Source organism: Neolamprologus brichardi, chromosome 16 (assembly GCF_056152115.1).
Source record: "Neolamprologus brichardi isolate AB-2024 chromosome 16, ASM5615211v1, whole genome shotgun sequence".
Lineage (NCBI taxonomy): Eukaryota > Metazoa > Chordata > Actinopteri > Cichliformes > Cichlidae > Neolamprologus > Neolamprologus brichardi.
In genome coordinates this window covers 6,129,196-6,156,399 of record NC_142119.1, presented here as the reverse complement: position 1 = coordinate 6,156,399, position 27,204 = coordinate 6,129,196, and the positions used below count along the sequence as shown (strand labels likewise).

Genomic DNA, 27,204 nt, shown 5'->3' with positions numbered 1-27,204 from the left:
GCTGATGAAGGGCTCTCCCCCACGTTGGGAACCATGCGTGCAGATATCGTATGTTGATGTTCTCTGCACAAACAGCTCTCAAAACAAAAACCATGAGAGCAAAGTGCATTGTGCCGGCAGTTTTTCTCTTTCTTGGCTCATGCAGTTCTCCTATTCCTATCAGTCTCCATCACCGCTGGTTCTTAGCAGCAGTATTTCATAAAATCTCTGATCTTCCCTTAACGACTGGTTTCTGGGGCTTTGATCAACTTCTCCACTACCACATTTGTGTTATTGTGAAGGTTTTTCTGGACTTTGTTTGCTACGCACTAGAAATAACGGCTTGTCGTTACTTTGGTTTTCTTCACTCAATTAAAATTTTCTTGCCAATATTTGGATTGCTGGAGCTAATTTCTCTGTACCGACACAGCTAATGATCCCAAATGAAAGAAACTTCATTTTAAGCCATTCCAGATGGAGATGTTAATATATAATTGTAAACAGAAATATGTTATAAGAATCAAACATGGCCTTTGGGTGTAGTTGCTGGGTTGAAACACCTTTTTAAAAATTACTAAATAATTTGATGTCAAAGGAGCTTGCAAAGAAAAGCATCTGGACTTCTTTAAGTTACTTGAAGACGTTTCACCTCTCATCCGAGAAGCTTCTTCAGTTCTAAGGTCAAATCCCACTAGGTTTAAATCTGGGACTCTCCACCATTTGACCTTAGAACTGAAGAAGCTTCTCGGATGAGAGGTGAAACGTCTTCAAGCAACTTAAAGAAGTCCAGACGCTTTTCTTTGCAAGCTCCTTAGATTACAATGACCTGGATGACTGAGAACCTTCACAGACATAAATAATTTGATGTGTGTCATTTCAGCTACAGTTACCTGTTTGTCAGGTGAAAAAGCCATTATTTGAACTCAGCATCCAGCTGGACACAAGTAAAGTGTTAGAATATAAAGAATGATATGATGTTTTCTGCCTTTGTCCTTAAATACATTTTCAGACTGCACACGTTTGAAAATAACATCATCTGTGATTCTGCGAGACTTTTCCACCTGTGTTTTTGTTAGAGGATATTTTGGTCAGTCAGTCATGCATGTCCGTAAGCCGTCTGTAATAATTTAAAAACCCTTTTGTGGGTGAGCTGAGCTCATATTGGTTTATGCACAAACCCGGGCCAGATAAATCTAGTGAGCTCAGTAGTGTGGAAAGCTTACTGAAGTTCGCTCTCTGTGGACCTGTGTGATTAAACAGCTGATTACTTGGTGATTAGAAATGGATTGCTTATGTTTTCATAACTCTAATGACTGGATAACGTCCAGCAGTGGCTGCGTTGCTGCATGGCTGCAGCTGTTATGCAATAAATCTTTAATAGCATTAGGACGATGATTCGAATACTTGCCTCAGTAAGGGTGGTTTTTCATTCGCATTAGCTTGATATGTGATAGCTGGACACAAACAGACAGAACAGGAAGCAGCCTGTCAGTAGCATCATTTATGCAGACTGTAATTTAGGAAGAAAACTCCAGTTGCATTTTGTTAAGCTCGGATTTATTTTCCATAAAGAAAAAAAAGTCTGGAGATCAAACCACATCATATCCGCACTGTAAAAAAGAAGAAAGAAATCCTGCTGTGAGAAGAAGAAATCTTTGCAATGCGGGAAAACAAAAACACGTAGAATTTCATTTTCTCTCCCATTGTTGCTCTAAGTCAGCATCTTTATAATCTTTTTCTTCGCTTAGTTCGAAATGTAATTTCAGGAGTTCTTAGGACTGCACTGTTTGCAGATGCCAATATAGTGTAAGCTATTAATGTGTATATATAGAAGCCCTTAGAGGAGCCCACAACAAAAGGTGTTTTCTGCTTTAATTGAGCCTTCTTCTTGTTCTGTGCCTTCACATCAATACTGCAAACATTCACTTTGACGATTCACTGGTCCCACCGGGTTTCTGCTGAAGCTGGAAAGGAATTAAGGATGAGAATATTTTCCTCCCGCTGTTGTGCACCGTTGCTTCTCATTCTCTCTGTTCTGTTGTTATAGCACTGTTCAGTGATACACTATCTTTTCAGATAAGCAAACACAAACACACCATGCCTGTTTATACAGTGAATCGATTAATTTGCCACGTTTTTCATCTGCGTTCTAACGGTATCATAAATAACACGTCTGCGTTTACAAGTTTGTGCCTCATTATAAGGAGAAAAGCTTTGATGTACTCACTGTGGTCACCTGCTGTTACCTTTGTTGCTCCTGCGACAAAAGCAGGTAAAAAAGAAATCAGATTGCAGTTATATGACAGGAAGTCTTCACCTCTATGTGTGTCATTACTGCAAATACGTTACAGCGTGCTCTCAAGCATAGTATTGCATTTTTTCACTGTGAGCTATGGACTGTAAGAGTCAGCTTGTTATGCTCCATAGTTTTCACATTTCATAGTGGCGCCGGCCACATGTGGGTTTAGGCAAATGTGAGTGACAGAAGTGGAAAAGTGAAATTGTAGATCCACAGCAAGGAAGCTGGAGGAAGCACTGGGCCCTAATGCAATACACCGATCTTTCCCTGAAGATAAACCATCACTACACACCTTTATGTGGACATCTAGAAGTTTATGACAATAAAATGGATGGATTGCTGGTCACAGGAGGCTGGACCCACCTGGAGTAGACACCAGTCTATTGCAGACTATTATTCAAAGGAACAAAGTAACATATTTTCAAGTTCTTTCCATACTCACTAGTAAATATGTGTAATTACAAATTGATTTAATGATAGCATGTACTTGAGATTTGTAATCCCAGCATCATCTTACAAAAAGTGCCTCCATAAGACGGAAATCTGATAGTCACCTTGAGCTTATTTAGTTTATATAAGTAGTTCTTTCAGAGTTTTGAGATATGATCTGATTTCAGTAAGAATCCTTCTTTACGGAGACTCACATCAAACCAAACGACCGTCTCCTCACAGATCTTTTGCTGATTGACTTTTGTTTTCCTTTTTTTTGTGTGTGTTTTATAAATTCTGCACCTGTGGTGAAGTTACTTTCTATCTTGCTGTGAACAACGCCTGATGTATTGATCTTCTAACAGTGTGCTCAGTTTTGACCTGCCTGAACGTGCTTTGATTACAGCAAATCTCGTTTGAGCAAAGGCGTGTTAGCGCCATGCACTGCCCTCCTAGAAACCTTCAATCTAGTCTTGATTCAGTGTCGAGAAATCTTCTCTCAGCTTGGAATACCAATTTGACTTCTGACACTTTGTGTTCACTCCGACACTTCCTCCCATCACAAGACTACTTATTAGGCAACGTTGCCGGAAACTAAACCCAACGGCAAATGTATAACATGTGAACAATGGCTGCAGGTTTATTTAGCTGAAAAAAAGCCTCTGAGTGGATTAAATCCATATGAGTGAGCACACATATGGAACTTTACAAAGACAGAATCTGGAAGTGGTGCAGAGTATTAATTATATATATATATATATATACATATAATTTATCTTGTTTCTCAACTTGTGTCTCTCCATCCCAACCTGTTTCATATCGATATATTCAGGATTTTCAGCAGCACTCGGCAGATGGGGGAACCCCGAAGGACGACACAGCAGTGTAGAGTAAGAAAATGACTCACTCACGTCATCATTTTTGTTGTGAGCTTTAGTAGATTTGTTACTGCGATCAGCTGACGTTTACTTTGTGGATTTAACCAAATACTTTCTGGAATATTCTGCATGTAGGCAGATGTTATGTGGCCCGTTTTGGCTTCTGTCCAAAGTCGTAGCAAATGAAAAGGTGGAATTTAGCACACGTTAGAAAAGAACATCATCTGCTTAAATTGACCCTGACCTACGGTGCAAAACCTAAATAATTGCACAGTACATTTATCAGCAATACAAATTAAACTCATATTTGCAAATTAATATTATTTTAAAAACTTGTCAGAAGGTTCACTAAACACATCATTTTTGTTGTGCGCTTTAGTAGATTTATCTCTTTGTGTACAGGCTGCAATCAGCTGACGTTTACTTTGTAGATTTAAAATATAATTATAGATCATATTTCAGCCTTTAAAGGGTTAAATGTCCAGTCTGTGAACTGTTACACAAAAATCCTTTAAAAATGCAGTAACTGAAGCTTTGATTAGCTTTTTATATTTTTGGGGTTCAAACTGCACAAAACTGTGTTTGATGATGTCTGGTGAGCTGTGTGCAACGCGGGACTTACAGTAACTGCCACTGAAAAAGCAAACAATCCCAAACATCCACTTTAATCCCAGGTTATACTGCATGTGTGTGTTTTAGCTTAACTTCACTATAATGCAGTGTTGAACTGGACCTGAGGCGTAAGCTGTGTATGAACACATGCACCATCGGCAGGTTTCATGCTTGTTTGCAATAATTCTTTGGGTTTTTGTGTCTTGACTTCACAGAGTGCAATGAGCACTTCGTAGCATCTGACTTTGTTTATGTGTCCAAATCCAGCAGTGATGTCTGAACCTCTGCACACACACATGTGTGTATTTATATCCTTGAAGGGACATCTCATTGACATATTGCTTTCCATAGCCGCTTACCCAAACCATCAAAGATTCATTCCTAACCCTGACCCTTACCCTAACCATAACGTAACTGTAACCCTGACACTAAAAACACATTTGGAGTCACATAAATGCCTTTACACTCGTGAGGACGGGGATTTTGTCCTCATAACAGCTGTTGGTCCCCACAAGTGTAGTAAACGTCCAACGTTTGGTCCCCACAAACGTTTATAAACATACTACACACACGCGCACGCGTGCAAATGTTAACTCACAGACTTTCACGCAAACAGAGCTGACAGAGTAAATTTATACTTGAGCAGAAAACATACACAAGTACAAACACAAATGCAGCGATTCTATCTACACACAAACGCACACAGACACACACGTCAAAAATAAACATCCTCACTCACTCAAAGCTCCATCTGTTCACCCCATGATATGATGTTTGATTTGAAATGTATGCGACGGGTGAGAGAAAAGAAAAGTGAAAAACATATATGATCTGAGGGAGAAACCATGTGACGGCATGTGCGTATTTCAGGTGCCAAAAGCAACAGAAAACACTGCACTACCAGAACAAAGCACACCTTTTAAACGTTGCTAAATATTTAGCACTTTTCCTCTTGAGAGGGAAAGAAATTACACACAGAGGAGGAAAAAAGACGCTGGAGGTCCACAAAATAACAAAGTAGGAAGAAAAAGTAGGACATTTTGTCAGATGTCCTTGTAGAGTGTTTGACTTGTTTTCTTTGGATTTCTTTGGTTTGGATGGATTTCTTCCGTTTTTCGCTGAGATAATATCTCCAACAATTCATAGCAGGGATATTTTCAACAATGAGCGTGAGTGATGAGGAGGTTTTTCTGGTTGACAGCTGAGTCCTTTCATGAGATTATACAGTTTGACATCCTCATAGATTTGTATCTGCGTGTAAAACCTTTAATTTCCCCGTCCTCAGCTTCAGCTGTAGCTCTTTGATGCTTGTCATCCCAGTTTTTCTTCAAGGGATCTCTTATATCTTATCCGATGTGACCGTGGCGCTGTTGATCAAGACTGTTACAGCAGCGTGCTCTTTTTGTTTGATCTCCTCACAACACAACGGCATCTCTGCCGGTCGACTAACTCGTCTCCACAAAATGGAAGTGAAACAGATGATAAACACTCCCTGAATATAAATAATTAAAAACGTAGTGACAGCCTGACTCTGATGATCAGAGATAAACTCATTCTTGACTTTATTAACATCTTTGCCCACAAGCGACATCTGAATACTTTCATAATTAAGAGAGATTAGCAAGGGATGTATAAGGGCAGGAGTCAGAACGGTGTCTTATTTGAATCACCAGCCACTTTATTAGGTTCACTGTTTTCCCTTTAGAACTGCATTAATTCTTTGTGGCACATGGTTCAGAGATTTTGCAGATTCGTCAGCTGCACGCCCACAATGCAAATCTCTTTATCCACCGCATCCCAAAGGGCCTCGAATGGATTGGGATCTGGTGACTGTGGAGCCCATTTGAGTGCAGTGAACTCAACGTTCAAGTAGTTTGTGTTGATTTTAGCTTTGTGACTTGGTGCGTCGTCCTGCTGGAAGCAGCCATCAGGAGGTGGAGTCTGAATGATGCTCAGTTGGTACTAAGAGGCCCAAAGAGTGCCAAGAAAAGATTGCCCACACTATTACACCAACACCAACAGCCTGAACATCTGCTGGATGGATCCATTCATGCTGTTTACACCAAATTATGATCCTACCATCAGAATCAGACCAAGAAACATGTTTCCAAACCTGTGATGTCCGATTTAGGTGAGCAGGTCCAAACTGCAGCCTCAGTTTCCAGATCCTCGCTGACAGGAGTGGCAACTGGTCTGCTGCTCATTAAATCACCTTCTTTCCTATTCTGATCTTCACCATGCCTACACACATAAATGCACTGAGTTGCTGCCGTCTGATTGGCTTTTTAGATATGCTGCATAGCAACAAAGTGTCCATTGATCATGTTTGGATAATTTAGTGCTAAAAAAATGTATGATTTCTTAGTGCAGTGGTTTTGACAAGTGACTGATCCTCAGTTCATTCCCAGGAGACAAAATCCCTCTGGAGTTGCATCAGGAGGAGCATCAAGCATTAAGACAAATGTCCCAAATCCTGCAGTGGTGAGAAAGCTGCATTCAGCTTTCTTTAGAGTTTATAAAATTGTTCGTGAGGAGTCGACTTTCACATGAGAGATGTGTCATCGTTTTAATACAGCTGCAGCGGTGTGGGCTGATACTTCCTGTTATAGTTTAAGGGCTGAACACTGCACAGGGTTTCATAATATTTTCTTCAGCAGTTATTAGGCTATATCTTTTGTCGTGAAGATTGCAATTTAAGCAGGAAGAATATGGCATTCCCATTACAAAGTAATACCAGGGAAGTGTTTTTCTACAGATTTGATTGGCCGACCCATTCATCATGTGGCTCGGTGATGAGAAGCAAGTTGATTTGCAGCCAAGGTTTAGCCAGATTCAGTTATTTTTTCTCCCCGCCGTGCCGACACACCTACTGCCGGCCGGACTCGCTTCAGACATGAAAAACGGAGCTGCATTTGTTTCATGCGTGGTTACAGTCGACCTGAACTAACAGCAGTGGGACTCCAGGGACGCTCGCCACTCTGATTGTAATTTCATAGAGTGGTTTAATGCCACTAAATATAAACTACTCCTAAATATAATATAACTCGGAGGTCATGGGGAGTGCAACATTATACAGGAAACCAAGGGTATATTTTTTACTTTAACTGGATTTCCCAAGTGACATTTTCAGTTTGAGATAAAAAAAAAAGAAATTCAGCAGAGGATAAAATAGCGTGTCTGCAGGAAGCATCACCCCTCCCCTTACCTCACGCTGTGAGACTGAGGGGAGGTTTTCCCTGGATTGTGTGTCATTATTTTGTCACTATTTCGTTTTTAATAATCCATCTAGATCTGCACCACCAACAAGTCTCCTCAGCTAATAATTAATTTTCCACTGACAGCACGACTTCCATGGTCGAGATAACAATGTTTGTTGTTCCAGTTACTGTGAATAACTCAACATGACAGCAGAGTCTCTCACAAAATACAAGCGTGCAGTGCGCCATTATTTTTTCATAAACGCCCCATCAATCTGATGCCATACCTGGACATTTTGCCAGCCTGACTCCTCGTATTCCAGTCAGCAGAATAAAGGACCAGTTTTGAGCCAGCAAGTCACCGGAGCAGCGTCTCTGTGTGTTATTTTTACTTATTCATCATCTTTGGTTTTATTTATTCACACTGCTCTTCTGTCAGCGGATCAAACTAGTTGAAACAGCAGAGTCGTGTCTAATTCAGCCGCCCTCATGGTTTAAAAGCCTGACCCTGTCTGCATCTTGTGTCCTTCGCCTTTTCTCCACCTTTCCCTGCATGTGGTTCACAGATGGTCGTGACGGGATGTTTCAGAGAATACGATTCTGCATACCGAAGCAGGTTACATAAGCACAAGCTGTGAAATTATTGTACATTTCGACATATTTTTCCAATCTCACACCCTTTTGTTATGAGTGAGATTGGACACATCGTCTGTCTCTCTCTGTCTCACACATTCTGGGGATCCAAATGGATCAAATGAATTTAAAAAACACTTGAGGTTTGACCATGCATACTTTAATTTATGCTGATGAACTAAACAACTGGCTTGTTTTATACACCAACACACCAACACCTACACAGCGCGGATCAAAGTGAAATATCTAGATGTGCAGTGCTTCGTTTGTGTTCCACATAAACCCCTTACCGATGTGTAGGGAGGATAAAAAGTTGCATAACGTTTGGCAAAGGAAGCAAAGTCGTATCTGCGGGATTGTGCTTGTGGCAGTGCTGCGGAGGGTGCGCGTGCTCGAGGCGTCACAAAGAATCAAAGGTTGTCGATAACGTACATGAGCTGATTTCTCTGCCTCGGAAACCCGTGTTTGAAATTTGTTGTTACAGAAACTAAATGACAATATTAACGAATTCAGTTTTTGCTGATAGGCATGTCGACTAAAGCTCCGGTCTCATCATCTGTTTGTCTTAGACAACAACAAATAAAACGTGACAACCTTTTCTGAACTCAGTTCTCTCTTTTATCCACCTCCCCACGTTTGACTTCAGAGAATACTTTAACCTTTAAAGAAAAATGCCGCCTGTACAAGCTTAGCATGTGATTACTGACAATTGTAAAGCGGTTTTTAAATAGCAGCAAGAGCGAGAGGCTTTGTTGCTGTTTGCAATAGCAAGCCTTGCATGAAGCTATCTTAATTATTTGTTTAAATGAGGCAAACCATCTCTGTAAACCTTCTCCTCTCAGTCCTGGGATATATGCTGAAATGGAAAATTGAATTCGAGGAAGCGGACTATTTTTGCGTTTCTTAATTTTCTGAGTAAACTCGATACCCTCACATTGGTTAAGCTCTGTGTTGAAAACAAAACTCTTATATGCATATTTTGGAGCTTATGTTTCTGGGTTGAACTTAAATGTGTCACTGTAAGAAAGGACCGGGATGAGAGGCCCTCAACTCTGTGTCTCCGTACTTAGACTACTCTTAATCCAGAGCTCTTAAGAATACAGTTTAGTAACTGAATATGATTTATTGAGAATTAAATTAGGCTACTTGCTAATTACACTCTGATGACCCAGCAGAACAGAATCCCAGCAGTGGTGGTGAAGATGAAGATGGAGGCTTGGGTGGAGCTCTGAGTGAGCAGGTGAGGTGGAGATGAGGAGGAGGTACAGACTAATGGAGGTGCACTGAGAGTTAAAGCACACAGGCTGATTAGCTCGCAGAAAGTGGGCATGAAAAGTGATGTAAAGAAAAGATTAGCAGCTGAACACCAAGGAAGCAGAAAGATGAGAGATTGCACATCTTCCATGTTGAACTCACACATAAGCTTTATTTAAAGCAGACCAGGGTTGGTCACCAAAATTTACCAAAAAAGGTTAGAGGGAAAGTAAAAGCAAGCTGGGTTAGGAGCCCGCTAACTAGTGTTAATGTTTAAGGAAAATACAAAAGTTTCAGTCACTGAAAGGAAAGAAACTCACAATACTTCTTGGACTGACTATTATTACAATGAACCAAAAGGTAATCCATAATGTTTGCTATATAATCACATTGAGAATGATCAACACCTGAGACACAGGTGAGTAGTTCAGTTCAGCTAAATTCAGTTTTATTTATATAGCAGCAGTTGCCTTAAGGCACTTTATACTGTAAAGATCCCACAAAAATACAGAATCGAACAGCCCCTGTGAGCAAGCACTTTGGTGACAGCGCGAAGGAAAAACTCCCTTTTGACAGGAAGAAACCTCCAGCAGAACCAGGCTCAGGGAGGGGCGGCCATCTGCTGCGACCGGTTAGGGTGAGAGAAGGAAAACAGGATAAAGGCAGGTTGTGGAAGAGAGACAGGGATTAATATTTACTAATGGTTAAATGCAGAGAGGTGGATAAATACACAGTGAGTGCAGGAGAAACAGTGCATCATGGGAGTCCCCCGGCAGCCTATAAGGGAGGATTCAGGGTCACCTGGTCCAGCCCTAACTATATGCTTTAGCATAAAGGAAAGTTTGAAGCCTAATCTTAAAAGTAGAGATAGTGTCTGTCTCCTGAATCCAAACTGGAAGCTGGTTCCACAGAAGAGGGGCCTGAAAACTGAAGGCTCTCCCTCCCATTCTACTTTTAAATACTCTAGGAACAACAAGTAGGCCTGCAGAGCGAGAGCGAAGTGCTCTAATAGGGTGATATGGTACTACAAGGTCATTAAGATAAGATGGGGCCTGATTATTTAAGACCTTGTATGTGAGGAGCAGGATTTTGAATTCAATTCTGGATTTAACAGGAAGCCAATGAAGGGAAGCCAAAACAGGAGAAATCTGCTCTCTCTTTCTAGTCCCTGTCAGTACTCTTGCTGCAGCATTTTGGATTAGCTGAAGGCTTTTCAGGGAGTTTTTAGGACATCCTGATAATAATGAATTACAGTTGTCCAGCCTGGAAGTAATAAATGCATGAACTAGTTTTTCAGCGTCACTCTGAGACAGTTTTTTACAGATATTGCACAAAAGTAATATATATTGAGAGAAAGTTGCCCATGTTAATATGTATAGTTGTGATTAAAGGGGACATGGAGATATTTTAACTTTGACATCACAGACTTTAACTTTGTAGTCAGCCTCAAGTGGTCATCTAGGGAACTGCAGTTTTGGTCAGTCCTACAAGAAAACAGAGAGGCTCCCTTGCCCCCCCAAGGAGTTTGTGTCTCCTCTTTGAACTGAACCAGAGATCTTTCAGTCGTAAGGCAAACATGCAAAGCAAACACTACCTTGGGGTCATGCCCACATTGGCTTCAGTCATCAGACAATCTGATTTTGTAGACTGCTCCTGACTGCACCATGTTTTTCTGTGCTTCTTAGCCCATTCTGTCTTTTCTTCCTTTTGAGTTGGAAAACATTTAATCTGCAATAGAAGCATAAATGCGTTCAAAGCACCTTGCAAAACTTACCTTGCACTTACCCTATTAGAGCAGTTTGAAATGTCACAACCTGTATGCCGAGTTTAGATAGTGCTGAAACTGAAATAGTATACCATTTACTTTCAAAGTGCAGCGTGTATAGCAGCCAAATGGCCTCCTGACACACAGGCTGAATCACTCTTTTCTCTGTTGCATAAGATTTTATGATCAAATGAAATGGTGCCTAACAGAAATTACACCGAGAGCTGCATTTAGCAGCCTGCTGAAGCGCGTACATGCAAACACACACGCTCCATACTGTCAGCCTTAATTTGACGCTAACCTCAGCGACGCGGGGTGAACTGGTAACCACCTCCATCTCTGTGTGTGCGCTGCGCCTGCCTCGACTCTGTTGTGCTTTCTTTCGCTCAGTGACTCATAAGCATCCCCTAAAACCCCAGTGCTCATTAGGCCAGCAGCAGGACCAATGTTCTTTTGTTTTTTTATCTCTGCTGCAAATGATTTGCAGGACTTCAAGGAAACAGTCGAGGAAGGAGGTACACACCCAGAAAAAGTGAACTTGCTACCTACAGCAGCACACAGTGCTTTGTAGTGCTGGTGCCGTGCCAAGCTGCCCTGAGCTGTTTGCATCTGCAAACCTTCCACAAATAAGACCTCGTGTTGGGGCTGCATCGTCAAAAGCGCTTCAACATTAAACTAACACGTTAAAAACAGAGAGCACATATTCAGTACTTGACACGCTGATTAGAAGTAGCAATCCATCCACAGAAAATCATCATCTAACTTAATTCTCATTAATTCCCCGCAGAGCTGTAAGCCTCTTTCTTGTTTTATGGTCTGCAACCTTACTCTTTTAGTTTAGTCTCAGAGGTCTCATTAACCAAATTTCTTCCGCAGCCGACAGCTGTTTTCAGCAAAATCCTCAGATAAAGTTGCTGCACGCTACCCGCCCATGAAATGGCAATAACAGTGAGCGACTAGTTAGTGAACAAAGTGGAATAGTAAGCTGCCGCATGTTTCCCTCAGGAGGCGGCGAAAAGACAGAGCTAAAAGGAGAATACAGTGGAAGGTGGCCTGAAACGGGACTGTGGGTGAATGCTTATGTTGGCTAAATGTGCAAACACAAATATTATGGTTTGGTTCATATATGAGTGGAAAATGTTACTTTATGAGATAATGCCACAGAGTTTGGCTTTTTCACAGCGCTGAGGGGTCAAAGGTGGAGCAGGTGGAGCATTAAAAGAGAGCTGTTTATTGTGGCTGATGGTAAAAGGCAAAACACAAAAAGGGAAACTGAGAAGTATAAATAAAACAAGAAGAACAGACTGACACTGGACAGCGTCTCACACACAGCTGAACCAAATCACAGAAGATGAAACAAGGGAAGCTAAACTAAATGCTACTTTCAAAGTAAAACAGGAAGTGCAATAATTAAACAAGAAGCACAAAGACACATGAATGAAGTAACTACAGGAGACCTGACTCCCGAGACTAAATACAGTAAGCGGTTGTTTTTATATTTTATTACATGCTAAAGTGATAGAAGTAGACAGGAACATTTAAAGATGTTAGCCTGTGCTTTCTATTTTTCGAAATGTAAGAAAAAAAAGATCAGTCATATTTTTCTGCTCTAACACAAGCCGCACCTGTAAAGATGTTCCCCAAACCAGCTTCTGACAGGAGGCTCTCCTGAGTGCTAGCATGCCATTGGATAATTGCATTAGCTTGCGGGGTTGAAGGTTATCTTGTAAAATGCCTGGCACAGAAACCAGCACATCTTATCTGTGTAAATTCCCCACAGTGTGGAAGGTGGTCCTAGATGTGGTTTCAGAACCGCACAGAACCAGCGCTGTGCCGTTTTCAAGTTTAACGGGCTCCTTTATTTCCACAAAGATGTGGGGAGGCCGGCCGCATCAGTACGGCTGCTTGCGCAAAGAGACAGAACAGCTTTGTACTTGATATGACAACCTCCTTCTACCCTCGAAATGTCCCAGAATCACTCCTGAGTAGAAACTCTTAACTATCAGTCTGGGCTGTCTAGTCATCCTGTCTCCTCGCCGAGGGCATCGCCATCCTCAGATGTCTCCAGGCCTTGCACAAATGATTATGGATGAAACATACTGGATTAAATCAACTATAGAAAATTAATTTGAATCACGCTGTAAGCGTGATTCAAATTAATGAATCACATTGAATTATAGTAGTCAATAATAATAAATCATTTTCATTAAAAACATTCTAATATAAAAGTTAGATTTTTCTTCTCCATCCATCCATTTTCTTCCACTTATCCAAAAGAGGGCTGGAGCCTCATCCAGCTGTCGTAGGGTGATTTAGAATCGCCAGTTAACCCCAGAATTAACCTGACTGTGTATGGATTTTGGTTAACTGGTGATTCTTTAACTGGGAGGAATTGTGGGAGGAAGCTGGAGTACTCAGGCAGGCACAGAGACCCCAGACTGGAGTCAGGGCCTTCTTGCTGTGAAGCGATGGTGCTAACCACCGCAAAGCCATGCCATCCATTTTTTCCTTCTCATTCTTTATAAAACCTGGTGACAGCTGCTGTTAGTTAAATGAATTAACTTGACGCAACCAATAAAATCTACACGCAGCAGCTATCATGTTAGCAAGGAAACTGGGCGCTAGCTTGGCTACCGATGATCGGGATCTGCTTTTGCCTGAAGTTCATGATTGAAGTTTGAGTGTTGACAGGATGTAGCGACACTTCCTGTTGGGTAAGTGTATAGCGAGTTTGTTCTGCGTCTCACTTTGCTGCCTTCTCTTTTTTTGTTTTGTTCTGCAGGCTCTACGAGGAGCTGACAAACTGCACGTACTTGGTAGCGCTGAAGATGGACTGCTTCTGGCCCAACCGGCTGGTGGATGAGTTCTTCATCCGGGTCCACAGGCACTACTTTCACGACTGCTCTCTGACCGGACGGCTTCCCATGGACCCTCCCAACCGCATCCTGGGTCCGTTTATTGTCGTGCCCATCCTGGTCACCCTTCTCATGACGGCGCTGGTGGTGTGGAGGAGCAAGCGCAGTGAGGGGATTGTGTAGGAAAGAGGCGGTTCCCAAGACTCAAGACAAGAGGTGCTTTTTGTCACGCCACTCTCACCTTCAGTGACCAAAGACTCTCTTCTCCTGAGTGTCAGTGTCTGGGTAAAACACAAAGGACCAGAATCGCTATATCATGGACCCAGAAGAGGAAATAAATGAGACTAAAAACCATATACTACTTCAGTGATGCTTCATTGTATCCACACCAGAGTGAAGGCTTTACAGCTCCTGCTCCTTCCACATGGATTGAAGTCATTTCTTTAGTTTACAGAGCACAAAGGTCACCTCCATCAGACCAGAACAGGAAACGGCTAAAAGGACATCGTAAACACCAAAATCTCTTTGCTGAGAGAAATTGCTTGCAAATCATTTTGGATCTAATGCTAATCAATTTACACACATGCACACACACACGCACACACACACTCACACACACACACACACACACACACACATGCGAACAGGAATTTTACTAATTTTACTATTCTTGGAAACCATGAGCATCACCTCACGCATCAACAGAGACCCAAACGACGAGGATACAGCAGGAGACAAAGTTTAGACTTCTGTTAGGGAACCCAGGGAAATGAACTGTGTGTGTGTATGCAGCATACCATAAATATATACACTATATACAATGTGAGATTGTCTTTGTAACATAACCGAGACAACAAATTATAGGTCAATACATTTATTTCTGTCAGATATTAAATTTTGTGATTTCTTGTAGTCGCTTTAACAGACGTGTGTATTATATTTATATATAATATACAGTTTATTAATCATGCATATGCTAAAGCAACACAATTAAGAGCAGAGACATCCTGACTCAAAGGTCAGGACTGTATCTCGGTCTTTCTTCGCTTGCAGGGGTTGAGGACTTTGATGATGTTGTGTTTTGCAGCTTCCATCATGGATTAAAAAAACGAAAACAAGAGCAAAGACTTGCAAACTCACAGTGGAAAACTCACAGTTCTAACTACACAGAGAACATAAAGCAGTGGGTTAAGTTAGCCAACAAACACCCCTGCCAAATGTTGCCATAGCCTAAAGCAGAGTTTGTGTATCGTGAACCTTAGGCTTCAATCGATTCATGATCTCCAAGTGTGGCAGAGTGTGCCGTGCAACCTGTTTCCTCATTGATATTTTCGAATGCTCTCTTCCCTTTATAGATTCATTGACCTGTCAGAAACACACCCACACTTTCCCGACACGATCTTTTCTTGTTGCTTGTGCCAAAAGTTCTTGGAAAAATAAAGGGTGGTGCTTCCTGTGGAATGTCTAATTTTCTGTTGGAGTGACTTCTGTTGACTGGTTTTAAATATCTATGTCCAAGAAGCAAAGTTCAATAAAACGTCTGCTTAATGTGTCTAATACGCTTGGGAGTTGCACTTGTGTTTCTTATGAGATGTAAATAGTGCAAAATGCTCCTGGATGTGTTAAATATTAATCATGAATCCAGCATTAATATATGCAGGCCTTAGTGCACCATGCTGAGTCATAATGAATGCACTTGGTTCAAGCATGTGTCATTTGCTGAAGTAGGAAACGTGAAAAAGGAAAAACTGTTAAATAATGTATAAACAGAGCAAGAAGCTCCTGTTTATATAGAAAAGACTGTTTTCACTCAGTAATTACTGATGAATGTAGCAATTAAATCTCATCAAGATCTTGTTTTCACACGAAACCACTGGGGAAAACATAAAATGAGCCTGTGAAGATGCCAGATATGAATTGTTTGTATTGGTGCTCTCACAGGTGCGTGCTTGAAGCCCAACCAATAAGACAGCCACAAGATAAACTTCTTGTTCTTTACTTGGCTTTTTGCTTGATGAGAGTAACTAGAGACAGCACCAAGTCTCAAATAATTAACAAAAAGACCAAATCAAGTCTCGAGTGTTTCGAGACGTCTACGGCAACTCCAGTCCAGCAACTTGATTAGATAACAGACACCTGGTCAAGAGAAATCCAAGTCAAGTCTTAATTTAATCTCATCAACAAAAGACAGAGTTGAACTACGCTTGACAAATGCAAGTCAGGTGTTGTTCGAGTGCACACTGCCTTTTAGTCAAAATTTTGAGTGTTGAAAGATATTTTCCTGTGTTAGTTGTTAGCACTGCAACTCTGTCTGATAAGTAAATACTCCAGGTGCCTGCAAACTACTGCTTTCTTCATGTAGTGAAGACTGAGGAGTTTTTACTTTCTGAGAGTCAAGTCTCTAAATAGCTAAGGCCACATCACGACTTAACTGTAAGCATAATCTTACAATAGCACATAAATCTCATTTGTCCACTTACAGAGAACAAAAAGAAAAAGCTTTCCCCTTCGTGCCCCCGTCATTGTTGTTATACAGGAAACTTTTGAAGACCTTGTCCAGAAAGTGATCCCAGTAACACCAGTAATACACACAATGTGTTTTTGGCTCCTTGCTGCAGCTGTATTGGCCACAGAGAGATAACTGTCACACTTTATAGACCTACACTCCAGACCTAGAGTTTGGAATGGTGGTAGTGGCATAGACATGGATATGGGCTTTGTTAATTCCACACCAGGGAAATTCAAAAAGCAGCAAAAGGGTCAGAGAGAAAAAGTGAATTACAGATGTGTACTTTTTTAAAAGATTTAAAAAAAATTAAAAAATATGAAAAAATGACTTTAATACTAAAAAACACCCCGAAACTATGCAAGAGTAATATATACTATTTACAAATGATTGATATAAAATTTTTGCATGTATATTGTTGCAGGTAACTTTTGCATGTGTGCACTGTGCAGTCTGACTGCTGTCGGGATGAAGGACCTGCGATACCACTCAGTCTACAGCTGAAGGAGCTCCAGAGTCTGCACTATGCAGGGGGTGAGGAGTGCAGTCCATAATGGACATCAGCTTGGCTAACATCCCCCTCTCACCCCCCCCCCACCTCTATGGTTTACACTAGTTTAAATTGGCAACTACATCAAAGAGCAAATTTTCACCTGACTGCTGGCAGCTGCAGCTGCTGCAGTGACTCCAGACATGCTGGAAAAGTATGGGAGGAGTTTGACTGCGCATGGACATAATCCGTGAGAGGGGTACACGTTGAGCACTCGTGACTATTGTTTTGTATGTAAAACTTTATATTCGGCCATGTATTTAAACATTTCTCATAAGCTTCCATGTCCATTACTTTAAAAATACAGCCTTTTCAGGGCTCTAGACTAACTTTTTGACATGGGCGCACCGGTACGCCTAACTTTAAAAATTTAGGCGTACCGGCACAAAAGTTAGGCGCACACTTTTCAACCGCATCGCTTATCACTGCAGTTTTACATGTGCACTTTCTTTGGGGGGAAAGTCCATACAGACAATATTCATTTCTAAATTATTAACTAACAAACTTGTGCTTAAAGTGCTTTGTCAATATTGTAGAAAATGTTAAACTTAATCATCATCTCGGCTCCTCTGACGACCTGTTTGCTGTTGCATGCTGCTGAAAGGCAGTGGGGAGAGGGGACATTTGGGCAGTGCATTTATTGCAGCATATAATGTGTTTCCTGGATACACTGTGCTTTTTCAGCGTTCAAAGATTGATGGCACCGTGTCAGAGCACTGGCTATAAATTTCAGAAGGATCAGGCCTTAACTTAACAAAAAAGTTATCAATAGTTCTTTTCATCTTTTCTTATTACCCACAGCTACATCCACTTCTGTCGTGCCTAGGCTGCTCACTAGGGCTGGGTATCATCACTGATTTCTATAATCCATTCAATTCTGGTTCTGATTTGTCCTGATTTGAATCAATTTAGCCTCATACAGTCAGAAATATTATAATTCTGATCATTTATCAGTACTGATACATGTGAGACTTCATCAGAATTGTGAACATCACAGCAGATGCCTTTGTGTGAAAGTAACTGAGAATAAAACACAGAAAAACATGAAGGAGATTTTCCTGGTCTGGCTTTTTATAGCAGGTAACCTTAAAAATATTCTGCAATATTCTGCAATTTTGCATAATTTTAAGAAGTTTAAATTTCTTCAGTATTGAACAGCAGAAATTAGGCTTTCTTGTCGGAGGTCATTTAAGTGAAAAAAGAAAAAGACAGCGCTGTAAACAACGGTAGACTGGTGGGTAATAAGCGAATGAATAATACAGAAAACAGATTTGAGACGGGAAACTGTTCTTGAAGTACAGAGAGAGAGAGAGAGAGCTGTGCATGAAGTGTGATTTTTATCGTGGTGGAAGCAAAACAGCAAAAGTCAGAGGGAATTCATGACGACATTGATCAAATGTGAAGCGCAGTTTGCTGCTTCTTTTGCTGCTGGCTCGGCGAATTTTGGTTGGAGAGAGACAAAACCTGCAGCTCAGAATCAGCGCAAAAAACACGTAATCACAGCGCGGACGCATCAGAATCGCTGAGCTCCGACAGCGTGTCGGTGTTCGGGCCGTCGGGTGAGAAAGCCGAGAAAGACAAAGCTGATTCTGATGCGTCGGGTCCGCTCTGTGTTTATGTCTTTGTGTGGAATCCGTTAATGAATTGATATCGCTTTATTGAAGCTACTCACCTCCCTCTTCCACCTGCACTTTCAACTGGACCACGGCCAATCAGAGAGGTCCCGCCCCTGACGATCTCTGATTGGTTTAGTCCATGATAGGGGCATAATGTGTGTCTGTTGTTGACCACACGGAGAGTTGCAGAGATTTTTTTTTTTTTGTTACCCGAACAGTATTATATATATATACAATTTTTTTTTTTAGTCGCACCACGAAAAAATATGGCCAAATTGGTCGCACTCTAGAGCCCTTTTAAAATTAGATTCTTTTTGACTCACCCTGTACATACGCAGCGACTACACATAGTAGTTCTAGTTCTAACCACCTGAGCCAGGTTTAATCAGCCAGAATGTTGTTGGGAATAAAGAAAAAAAGGACTTCTTTGTTATTTTAATTAACACCTGATTATCATTTCTGGCTAAGCGATCTAACACTGAGAAACATGGTGTTCAGGTAAAGTCTCTTTGATGTACCAGCATCCTTCCACTTGTATTAAACATGAAGTAGTTGAGAGTGCGTTTTTAACTGCAGTCTGTCTGTCAGAGTGGCTCATTATCATGCTGAGATGTAGTCATGCGGTCAGTGGTTAATTGAAATCAGGAAGAAGAAATGGATATGGTTAACTCCTCGAGTGCAGGAGCACCAAAAGCCTCGGCTTATAATCTTTATATGTAATGTATTTGTGATGAGGTAGCTTTATGGTGTGGTCCAAGAAATCATTGCTGCAGCAGCTGCTGTTTTCCTGTCTCACAGGGATCTGTGCTTGTTTACTGCATTAGTTAACACTGATCCAGGAAACCAATCCTAGCAAGCTAACTGGAAAACACATTTAAACAAATGTGCATTCTTATGAAAAAATGCAGGAATACAAACTTAAATGTGTTTAAGAGTTTCAAGGACTCACTATCAGACATAACCTTCTCCGCCCACTCTAGCTGACCTTATTAATGAGTTAAAGCTCCCTGGTGAATAATTTATGGAGGAGAATAGCAACCTGAGGAGATTCAAGTGCAAAATCCACGTGAGTGCAACAGCAGCAGATACACTTACATTAACAAATGTGTACTGTGCAGATGTGATTATTTAATGACCAAGGACACTGAGTGGGTTGAGGTCAGAAGGCTCATATTCAAAGTTGCAAAATTGGTTTGTCTTCCAGCAGATGTTGCAAAGCAAAGACGTGTTTGAACTCTTACTGGAAATATTGAAAGTTCACGAGGGCTTGCCACTCTTCAGTCTTCGGGCCACTTTTCTGTCAAGAAAGTTTAGTTGCTCTCCAGAGACGTGCAACGCTGGAGAGGCTTCCGTTTACTTTCCTTGTCCTGATATAAACATAACTGCTCTTGTGAATTGCAGCAGAGACATTTTGCACTCCAACAACAGAGTGGCTGCAAAAGAAAGAAGCACATGAGCCACGAGGTTAGAGATCTGTGGGCTGTATTTCAAAGACGGGGCACAATCGATCTACAGTAGATGAAAATTACAGCTCCACACAACGTTCTGTGTTTGCTGCTGAGCATGATGTGTGGTGCTTGTGTGAACGTAAACATCTGTCTGCAGTTAAATTGCTCTGCTTGGAGGGGAACATATATCCAGCAGCCACAACATTAAAACCACCCGCCTAATATTGTGCAGGTTCCCCCTCGTCCCCATCATTTGTCGGGCCATGGACGGGAAACCTCGGGGGGGGGGTTTGGCAGCACACAGCACACCTCAGCTCGTGTGGATCAGGCTTTTTCCGGCACATCCCACAAATTCTTGATTGGATTGGGATCTGGGGACTGTGGAAGCTGTATCAAAGTGTTCCTTGTGCTGTTTCTGTCCTGCTGGGGTTAATCTGCTGGCCGAGGAATGCTGCGGGGGCCTGGTCTCTAGCAATTTTTTTACGTTTCTAAGTTTGAGGTGAGGTACATCTATTGCTGAAATGAGCATTAAAGGTTAATGTCAGTGATATGTGAAAGTTTTCTCTTGTTATTTTCATTCGTCTTTGATACAGACCACGAAAGCTTTCATTTTTTAACTTAGATATGTAACTGCAGGACAGTGAAACGTCACGAATGAAGTGCGAGTGGCTGACCTGCTGTAGGTGGAAGAGAAAGATCAGATTTGTGTAACCCTTTCAAGAAGACAGATCTAAGACAGCCCCGTCTGATTTCTTGCAACTGCAACAGGTGCAGGTTTTGAATGAAGACATGAATGCTTGATGAAACTTTGTGCCTGATTCATTTATGTCACCTGCAATTATTCACGATTGCAGATGAGCATGGAAATGTGAAAGAGAGCTACTGTGAAGAATTTCAAGTAAACACAGAGCAAAGGTGCTTCCTATAATTGTGAATAGCTTTTCTATGCATGATGTTTCTCATAACTGTAGTGAAGAGCTTCATTTATTCCTTTTAATTCTGTAATTAAAAACTACTCTGTAGCTTTCATTTAGAGTACGAGACTAATTATAATAATGATCAAACTAACAGTTTTTCTGCCCTGCAAAATGAACTGTATGTGTAAAAAAGCCTGAATGGATGCTGGTATCACTATCTGACATCTAAAGTCCAACTTATTTCTTTGACTCTGTGAACCTTGTCATCAAACTGGGGAAAATATTAGACACCTCCTCTTGAGTGACTTCAGCAGCCCATTTAATTTCCTCACAGAAACATTATCTCTACTTCAGGATGCCTGACAAGCTATAGGGGTACAATAGGAGGATGCTGTTAGGCGCCAAGTGGGACTTCTGCGCCTGCTGAAACTAATTAACAAGAAAACTATGCTTGAAACTTCATTGTCATCATCACAGGAGGTAACAAACAGGAAAATATCCATTGGTGTATTTATAAAAACATCCTGCCAAGTCAGACAGACGTGGCCTTTATAAAGACGTGTGAATTTGGTGAAAACTCACCTTTTCGGGGTCCTGGAAAGCAATTGGTTCATTAATGCATGTCAAATGTGAGCGATCGTGGCTCAAGAGTTGGCAGTTTGTCTTGTAATCGGAAGGTTACCAGTTCGAGCCCCGGCTCGGACAGTCTCGGTCGTTGTGTCCTTGGGCAAGACACTTCACCTACCACCTACTGGTGATGACAAGAGGGGCCGATGGCGAGATATGGCAGCTTCGCTTCAGTCAGTCTGCCCCAGGGCAGCTGTGGCTACAACTGTAGCTGCCTCCAGTGTGTGAATGAATAGTGGAATTGTAAAGCGCTTTGAGGGTCTCGAAAAGCGCTATATAAATGCAATCCATTATTATTATTAAAAGAGATAAAAGTTTAAGTTTAGAGTGCTGCCTCAGCTAAATAAAAAAAGACATTTCTCACCACATTTGTTTTTTTTTTCCATGTTAGAGCTTTATCAGTTTTCACACCAAGCACAGAAGAGGACCCAAATCAGGAGAAGTCAGGAGGTGGAACACCTGGATCAATCCAGACTGTAATACAGCACAGCAGCTTTGGGATGTGGAGAAACAACATTCCCATCACGGATGAAAACTCTGCAGCAACTGCGTGATGCTGTCACGTCTGAGGATTACTTCAGTACTCAGTTAAGCGTAAGAAGCTCTAAGACGGTTGTGACAGTGCGTGAAGGCGGACTCCAAATACAGCCATGAAAGAGGATACATTAAAAAAGGAGAAAGTAATTTATTACATTACTTATTACATCACACTCACACACACAAAGCCCTGTCCTAATGAGGACACACATACAAGCTTTCTTTTAGTACTTACGTATGAACAAAAGTTGACAGACGTTAAAACAATTGCCACGGCGATTCTACTCTTCGTGTTATGTTTCTGTCCTGGACACAGTTGACTTTACTGTTACGCTCTGGTAAAAATAAAAGTAGACGCCGGTCTCTCCGCTGGAGACCGCTCCACCATTTTTCTTCTAGCTGATTGTGGTTGAACTCCCTAAGAAAAAAAAAACATGTTTGTTTGATGCTTTTTTCCTTTTATCCATCTGGTGTTTGAAGAACTAAGGACAACTGAAGCTATTTAAGCTTCAGTTGTCAGAGACACCAAACACGAGGAACCGGTGACACAAATAAGGCAGAGAAAGTAAAACTAATGACTAGACTTGAGTATGAATGCAACCAAGTACACTTGAATTCAACTAAGCCAGTGCAATCACATCCAGTGTCTCACAGCTACTGTGGAGGCACAAACAAAACCATCCCCAAACTAGTACCAGTCTACCAAGTTATATGTGGCCATGCAGGTGACCACAGGCAGTGCTAGTTATGAAATACTGTGTCAGTTAGGTTTAATACAACAGTCATTAAACTTCTCTGTAATCGAACCGGAACTATGGTTTGTTGTGAACGCCAGTCAAACAGAGCTTCGAACATTTAAATAATGACACCACAAAGAATCTCTCCATCTTACACAGTTTCATTAGAAACTTTCCTGCAGCCATTCCAGTAAATATGTGTGGGACAGAAAACGAGAAGAAAAAGAGACTCGTGGAGGGGAAATGATGGAAAGAAAAGTATTTAAGTGCCTCATGTCAGGAAGTGCTCCAACTCGCCTCCTCCTGATGTCCCCTCATGTTGATAATAGACCACCTAATGTCATTCACAGATGTCTGCTGGAGATGTTAATGCATGTCATTTTCATGGCTCGGAGCTCAGCTCGTCTGTTCCCAAGTGGCTCTGGTGTATTTCTGTCTTGTTCGCAACCTCCTAGTGGAACCTCATACAACGTTTCAGTCTGCCAGCAGGCAGCTTGGGAGATTTGAACCTTACAAAGCACTGCCTAAAAGAAAGAAATTAACTTCTTGGGGTACTGTAGTATAAAATCCGTACATGATGCAATTACTCCATCTGAAATGTGCTGTGAAAAATGTGAAAAAACAAAATAGTAAATGCGTGTTCTCCGTGTAGGGGTCTTGATGTGTACATCTGCAAGTCATGCGTTGCCAATTTGTCTTCTCATAAGATTAAGTAGTTTCATCAGACCAGTCTCACGCTCCGCTCTCTGAAGCCTTACACTGTTCTGTCTCTGGAGATGCAGGAGACAGCAAGGCGGATGTAGAGCACAGGAAAAATGGTGGGAGAGAGGAAGTGAAACAGGATGTATATAAGTATTGAGCCACCCTTTATTTGGTATGACTACCTTTATTCTTCAGCCCTCTTAGAGTTAAAGACTACAGAAAGCTGCCCAAGTATCTTCAGGAATAGTTCATGAAGTTAAAGTCAAAGTTTTCTTTGGAAGTTTCTGCATTTTGCTCCCAAAGTGCTTCAGTAATGCTGCTGCTCTGGGGAGGCCAGTCCATCACTGGTATTCTTCCACTGTGTGTTTTTCTATCCAGTTATGCTTTTAATGCATTAGAAGTGATTGGCATCATTGTCGTGCTGTAAAATGAAGCCGTTGCCAATCAGATGCTTTCCAGATGGTGTTGCATGGTAGATCAAAATCTGCTTTTTGTGTTTGTAATTCCATTAATTCTAATAAAATTCCCAAACCTCCACAGAGCTTCCCAGTGTGTTTTACAGATGACGATAGACACTCACTGTTGTACCTCTCCGACCGCCACCAGAAACAGGACGTTTGTATTCATCACTGCATCAAATCTGTTGCCACTGACTTTCAGTCCAGTTCTTGTGTTATTTTTGTACACCAAGCCTTTTCTCCCTGTTTCCTTTCCTTAATAATGGCTTCTTGTGAGTCACTCCTCCCCACACCATTTCTGATCAGAATCAGTAAACAGCAGCATTTATCAACTGCTGCAGATCATTTTTTAGGCCTGCTAGTTTTATTGTCCTCCAGGTTCCTCAAAACTTTTAATGACACTGTGCAAAGATTCATCATGTTTCATACTCTTTTCTTCCTGTCAAACTGTTATTTTTGGCATTTCTTTTGTAAATTCAAGACATGATTTCAAACTAGTTCTTTTCTAAGTTGTCTCTTATGTGTAGACACAACAGTGGTTCATCATTTAGGCTCCTTTTTTATGCTTCAGTGATCCAGACGTCAGTTAACATTCCTCTGTCAGGGACAATGACTGGACAGAAAAGGAGGATAAAAACAGCCAACGTCCAAAGGAAAACTTTGACAGACCTTCAGCAAGCTTGGAGAACTATATCACTTAAAAAAATGAATTTTAAATTAAGAAGAACACATTTATAACATTTTGGTCATTAGCACCAAATCTTTCTGTGGGTGAGGCTGTGCTAACACCAGGGATTGCTTGAGCATCACTGTCCCCCTCACCACTCGTCTGCGCTCATGTTGCCCTTAATGATCTACGCTCCAGCATCTCAGTTCCTCTCTCGTGTTTACCCTCTCTGTGTTTTAAACACTGGTTTGAAAAGCGCTCTTGCAGAGCAAACATTTCACGATTTCATGCATTTTGTGGCTTATTTGGGGCAACAATCACACTAGTCACACAAACTGGGCTTTGGGGGTGAAAAGGGGGTGCAGACTGGCCAGTGTGAGTACACCTTAAGACACATTAATTTTTAATCTGGCATCCTCTAAAGTTCTCCCCTAATTTCTATTTTAGGTTAACTCTCTATGATGAGGTTGAATTAACTGCAAAAACTGAAGCAGGGAAATAAAATGTAGTAGAGAACAGAATTAATAAGTCTAACGTCTCAGCATCCATTTATTTTCTCCAGTCTGCATGAACACCTGCATTTACAGAAACCCACTGAGACAACTTTGTGCCTTTTGAAACTAATTAGCAGCCAAACATTACGGGAAAATTCAGAAAATGCTTGAGGTCAGTGGTGTAGGATGCCACTTGCAAGAAAAGTCTTGGCAGAAATATTTCAGTCTTTGACAATTTGCATAACAGCGAAGAGTGGGAGGATTTTCAGTTTATCCACATTATGTTTACTGAGGCAAAACACTGTTTTACAGAGAGTCCAGAAAATACAGGAACAGTTTTTTATGCTTCCTCATATTAAAGCTGACAATATAATAACAGTTCACTGAACCCTGCACAGTCAAATTAATGGTATAATTATATGTATATGTAAAGAAAGAAATGTGTTCTCACTTGAGACACCGTCATAACGCCATTTTCTGTCCTCACATTTACGTTGCTTGATAGGAACTGCTGTGCTAACGCAATTATGAGCACATGCTTGATTCCTGTAATTCCAGCACACGTCAGTGACAGACAGCCTTTAAAGTTTAGATTATACTCCCTCGATATCCCAGCATTAGAAAGACATTGCATTGAAGCTGCAGATACAGGCGACTGTGGGATGATTCATTTTGTTTTTGTGACTGGAGCTTTTGTGTTTGGATTTATTTAAATGACAGCTGAAAGTCATTTTTCCTACAAGAGATAAGCTCAGTCGGTGCACAACACGCTGCAGCATGTGTGCGGTGTGGTTTGGCTTGATCCTAATGATGTTGTGGGTGATCATTATACTTTGTAGAGATGTAAAATCCTGCACAGTGCTCACTGAAGTTAATGATTCAGTGCCGGAAAAAAACACACATATGGGTATAAACACATGTGCAGCTTGTGGGTGCTGTTGCATGGATTTGTTTTTGTTGGCACATACTTTTTGATCTTCTCCCACTGCACAAAGCACTTTGATGTGCATTTGTGTGACAGCATTTCGTGAACCTGTACTAAGTGGATCAGTTTTGCAGTTTTTTATGACTTAAGCATCTGCATGATCAGGAAATCACTGTAAAGCTGCAGTTAAGCACTAATGTGAAAAGTACATGCTCATCTGACATTAATGTTGTCCCGATTCAGCAAAGCAGCAGAGATATAACGCTTTATTTAATTACAGTGATGTGTTCATTGTTTCTGTTTAAATTGGCATGGCTGTATGTATTACTCTTTGCAGTCTGCCAAGCTAATCTCACAGCACAATGAAATGCCTCCCACAGCTGGAGCAAGTGTGTGGGCAGCTTTTGAAACAGAATAAAAGGAAATAGAGAGGCACTTACTCTTAGACACACTGTGAAGCACACATAGACACGTGTGACTTCATATGCATCTGCTCATTCTCTCTCTCTCTCACACACACACACACCTGGACGTGCATAATTACATTCAAAATTGATGCAGTTCTTTCATGATGTTTCTCAGACACTGAAAACTGCTCTGTGTAACAAAGGTGTCTAAAATGTGTGCCATTCACACATTTTAGACACAAATGTGTGAATGTGCAGCAACAACAATTTGCCCTGTGACTGCAACTCTACAATCAAGAGACGCTCAAGTTCCTTCATGTATAATCTGATCTATAATCAGAAGCAGTCATATTGATTGCACGCTTATTTAGGTTCAAGTTTATTCTGTGAAATGTTGTTTCCTGCTGATTTTTTGCCAGTCAGATTACATGCAGAAGCAAGATTAATGCATTAGTGGGTTATACTGAGATTAAAATCAGAGTTGTCAGCAACACAAAGGGGCATCTCCTGGAAAACTCTGTATTCTCCGGCCAGTTGGCGAGTGGTTGCTGGAGGTTGCCGGCATTTTCCAGATGCAATCGACTGCACCAAAATCCTCTTTGTGATTGTTTTGGTTGCTAGTAGATTTCCGTAGCTGCCCACAGTTTGCATTAAAAACACTCGCCGTTTACTCTTTAAACTGTAGTGAAAGTTAAGAAAGTGTGACACAAAC

At 41.2% G+C, this 27,204-nt stretch overlaps 1 protein-coding gene across 2 annotated transcripts in view; it reads left to right on the top strand.

Moving 5' to 3' along the window:
* The window catches only part of ramp1 (receptor activity modifying protein 1), a 75,210-nt gene extending 60,684 nt beyond the window's left edge, over positions 1 to 14,526 (top strand). For both annotated transcript variants that reach the window (XM_035909048.2, XM_006793675.2), the window contains exon 3: positions 13,829 to 14,526. In XM_035909048.2, coding sequence (XP_035764941.1) covers positions 13,829 to 14,084 — 256 coding nt within the window. In that variant the 3' untranslated portion in view covers positions 14,085 to 14,526. The remainder of the gene's footprint in view (positions 1 to 13,828) is intronic.
* The last annotated feature ends 12,678 nt before the right edge of the window (positions 14,527 to 27,204 follow it).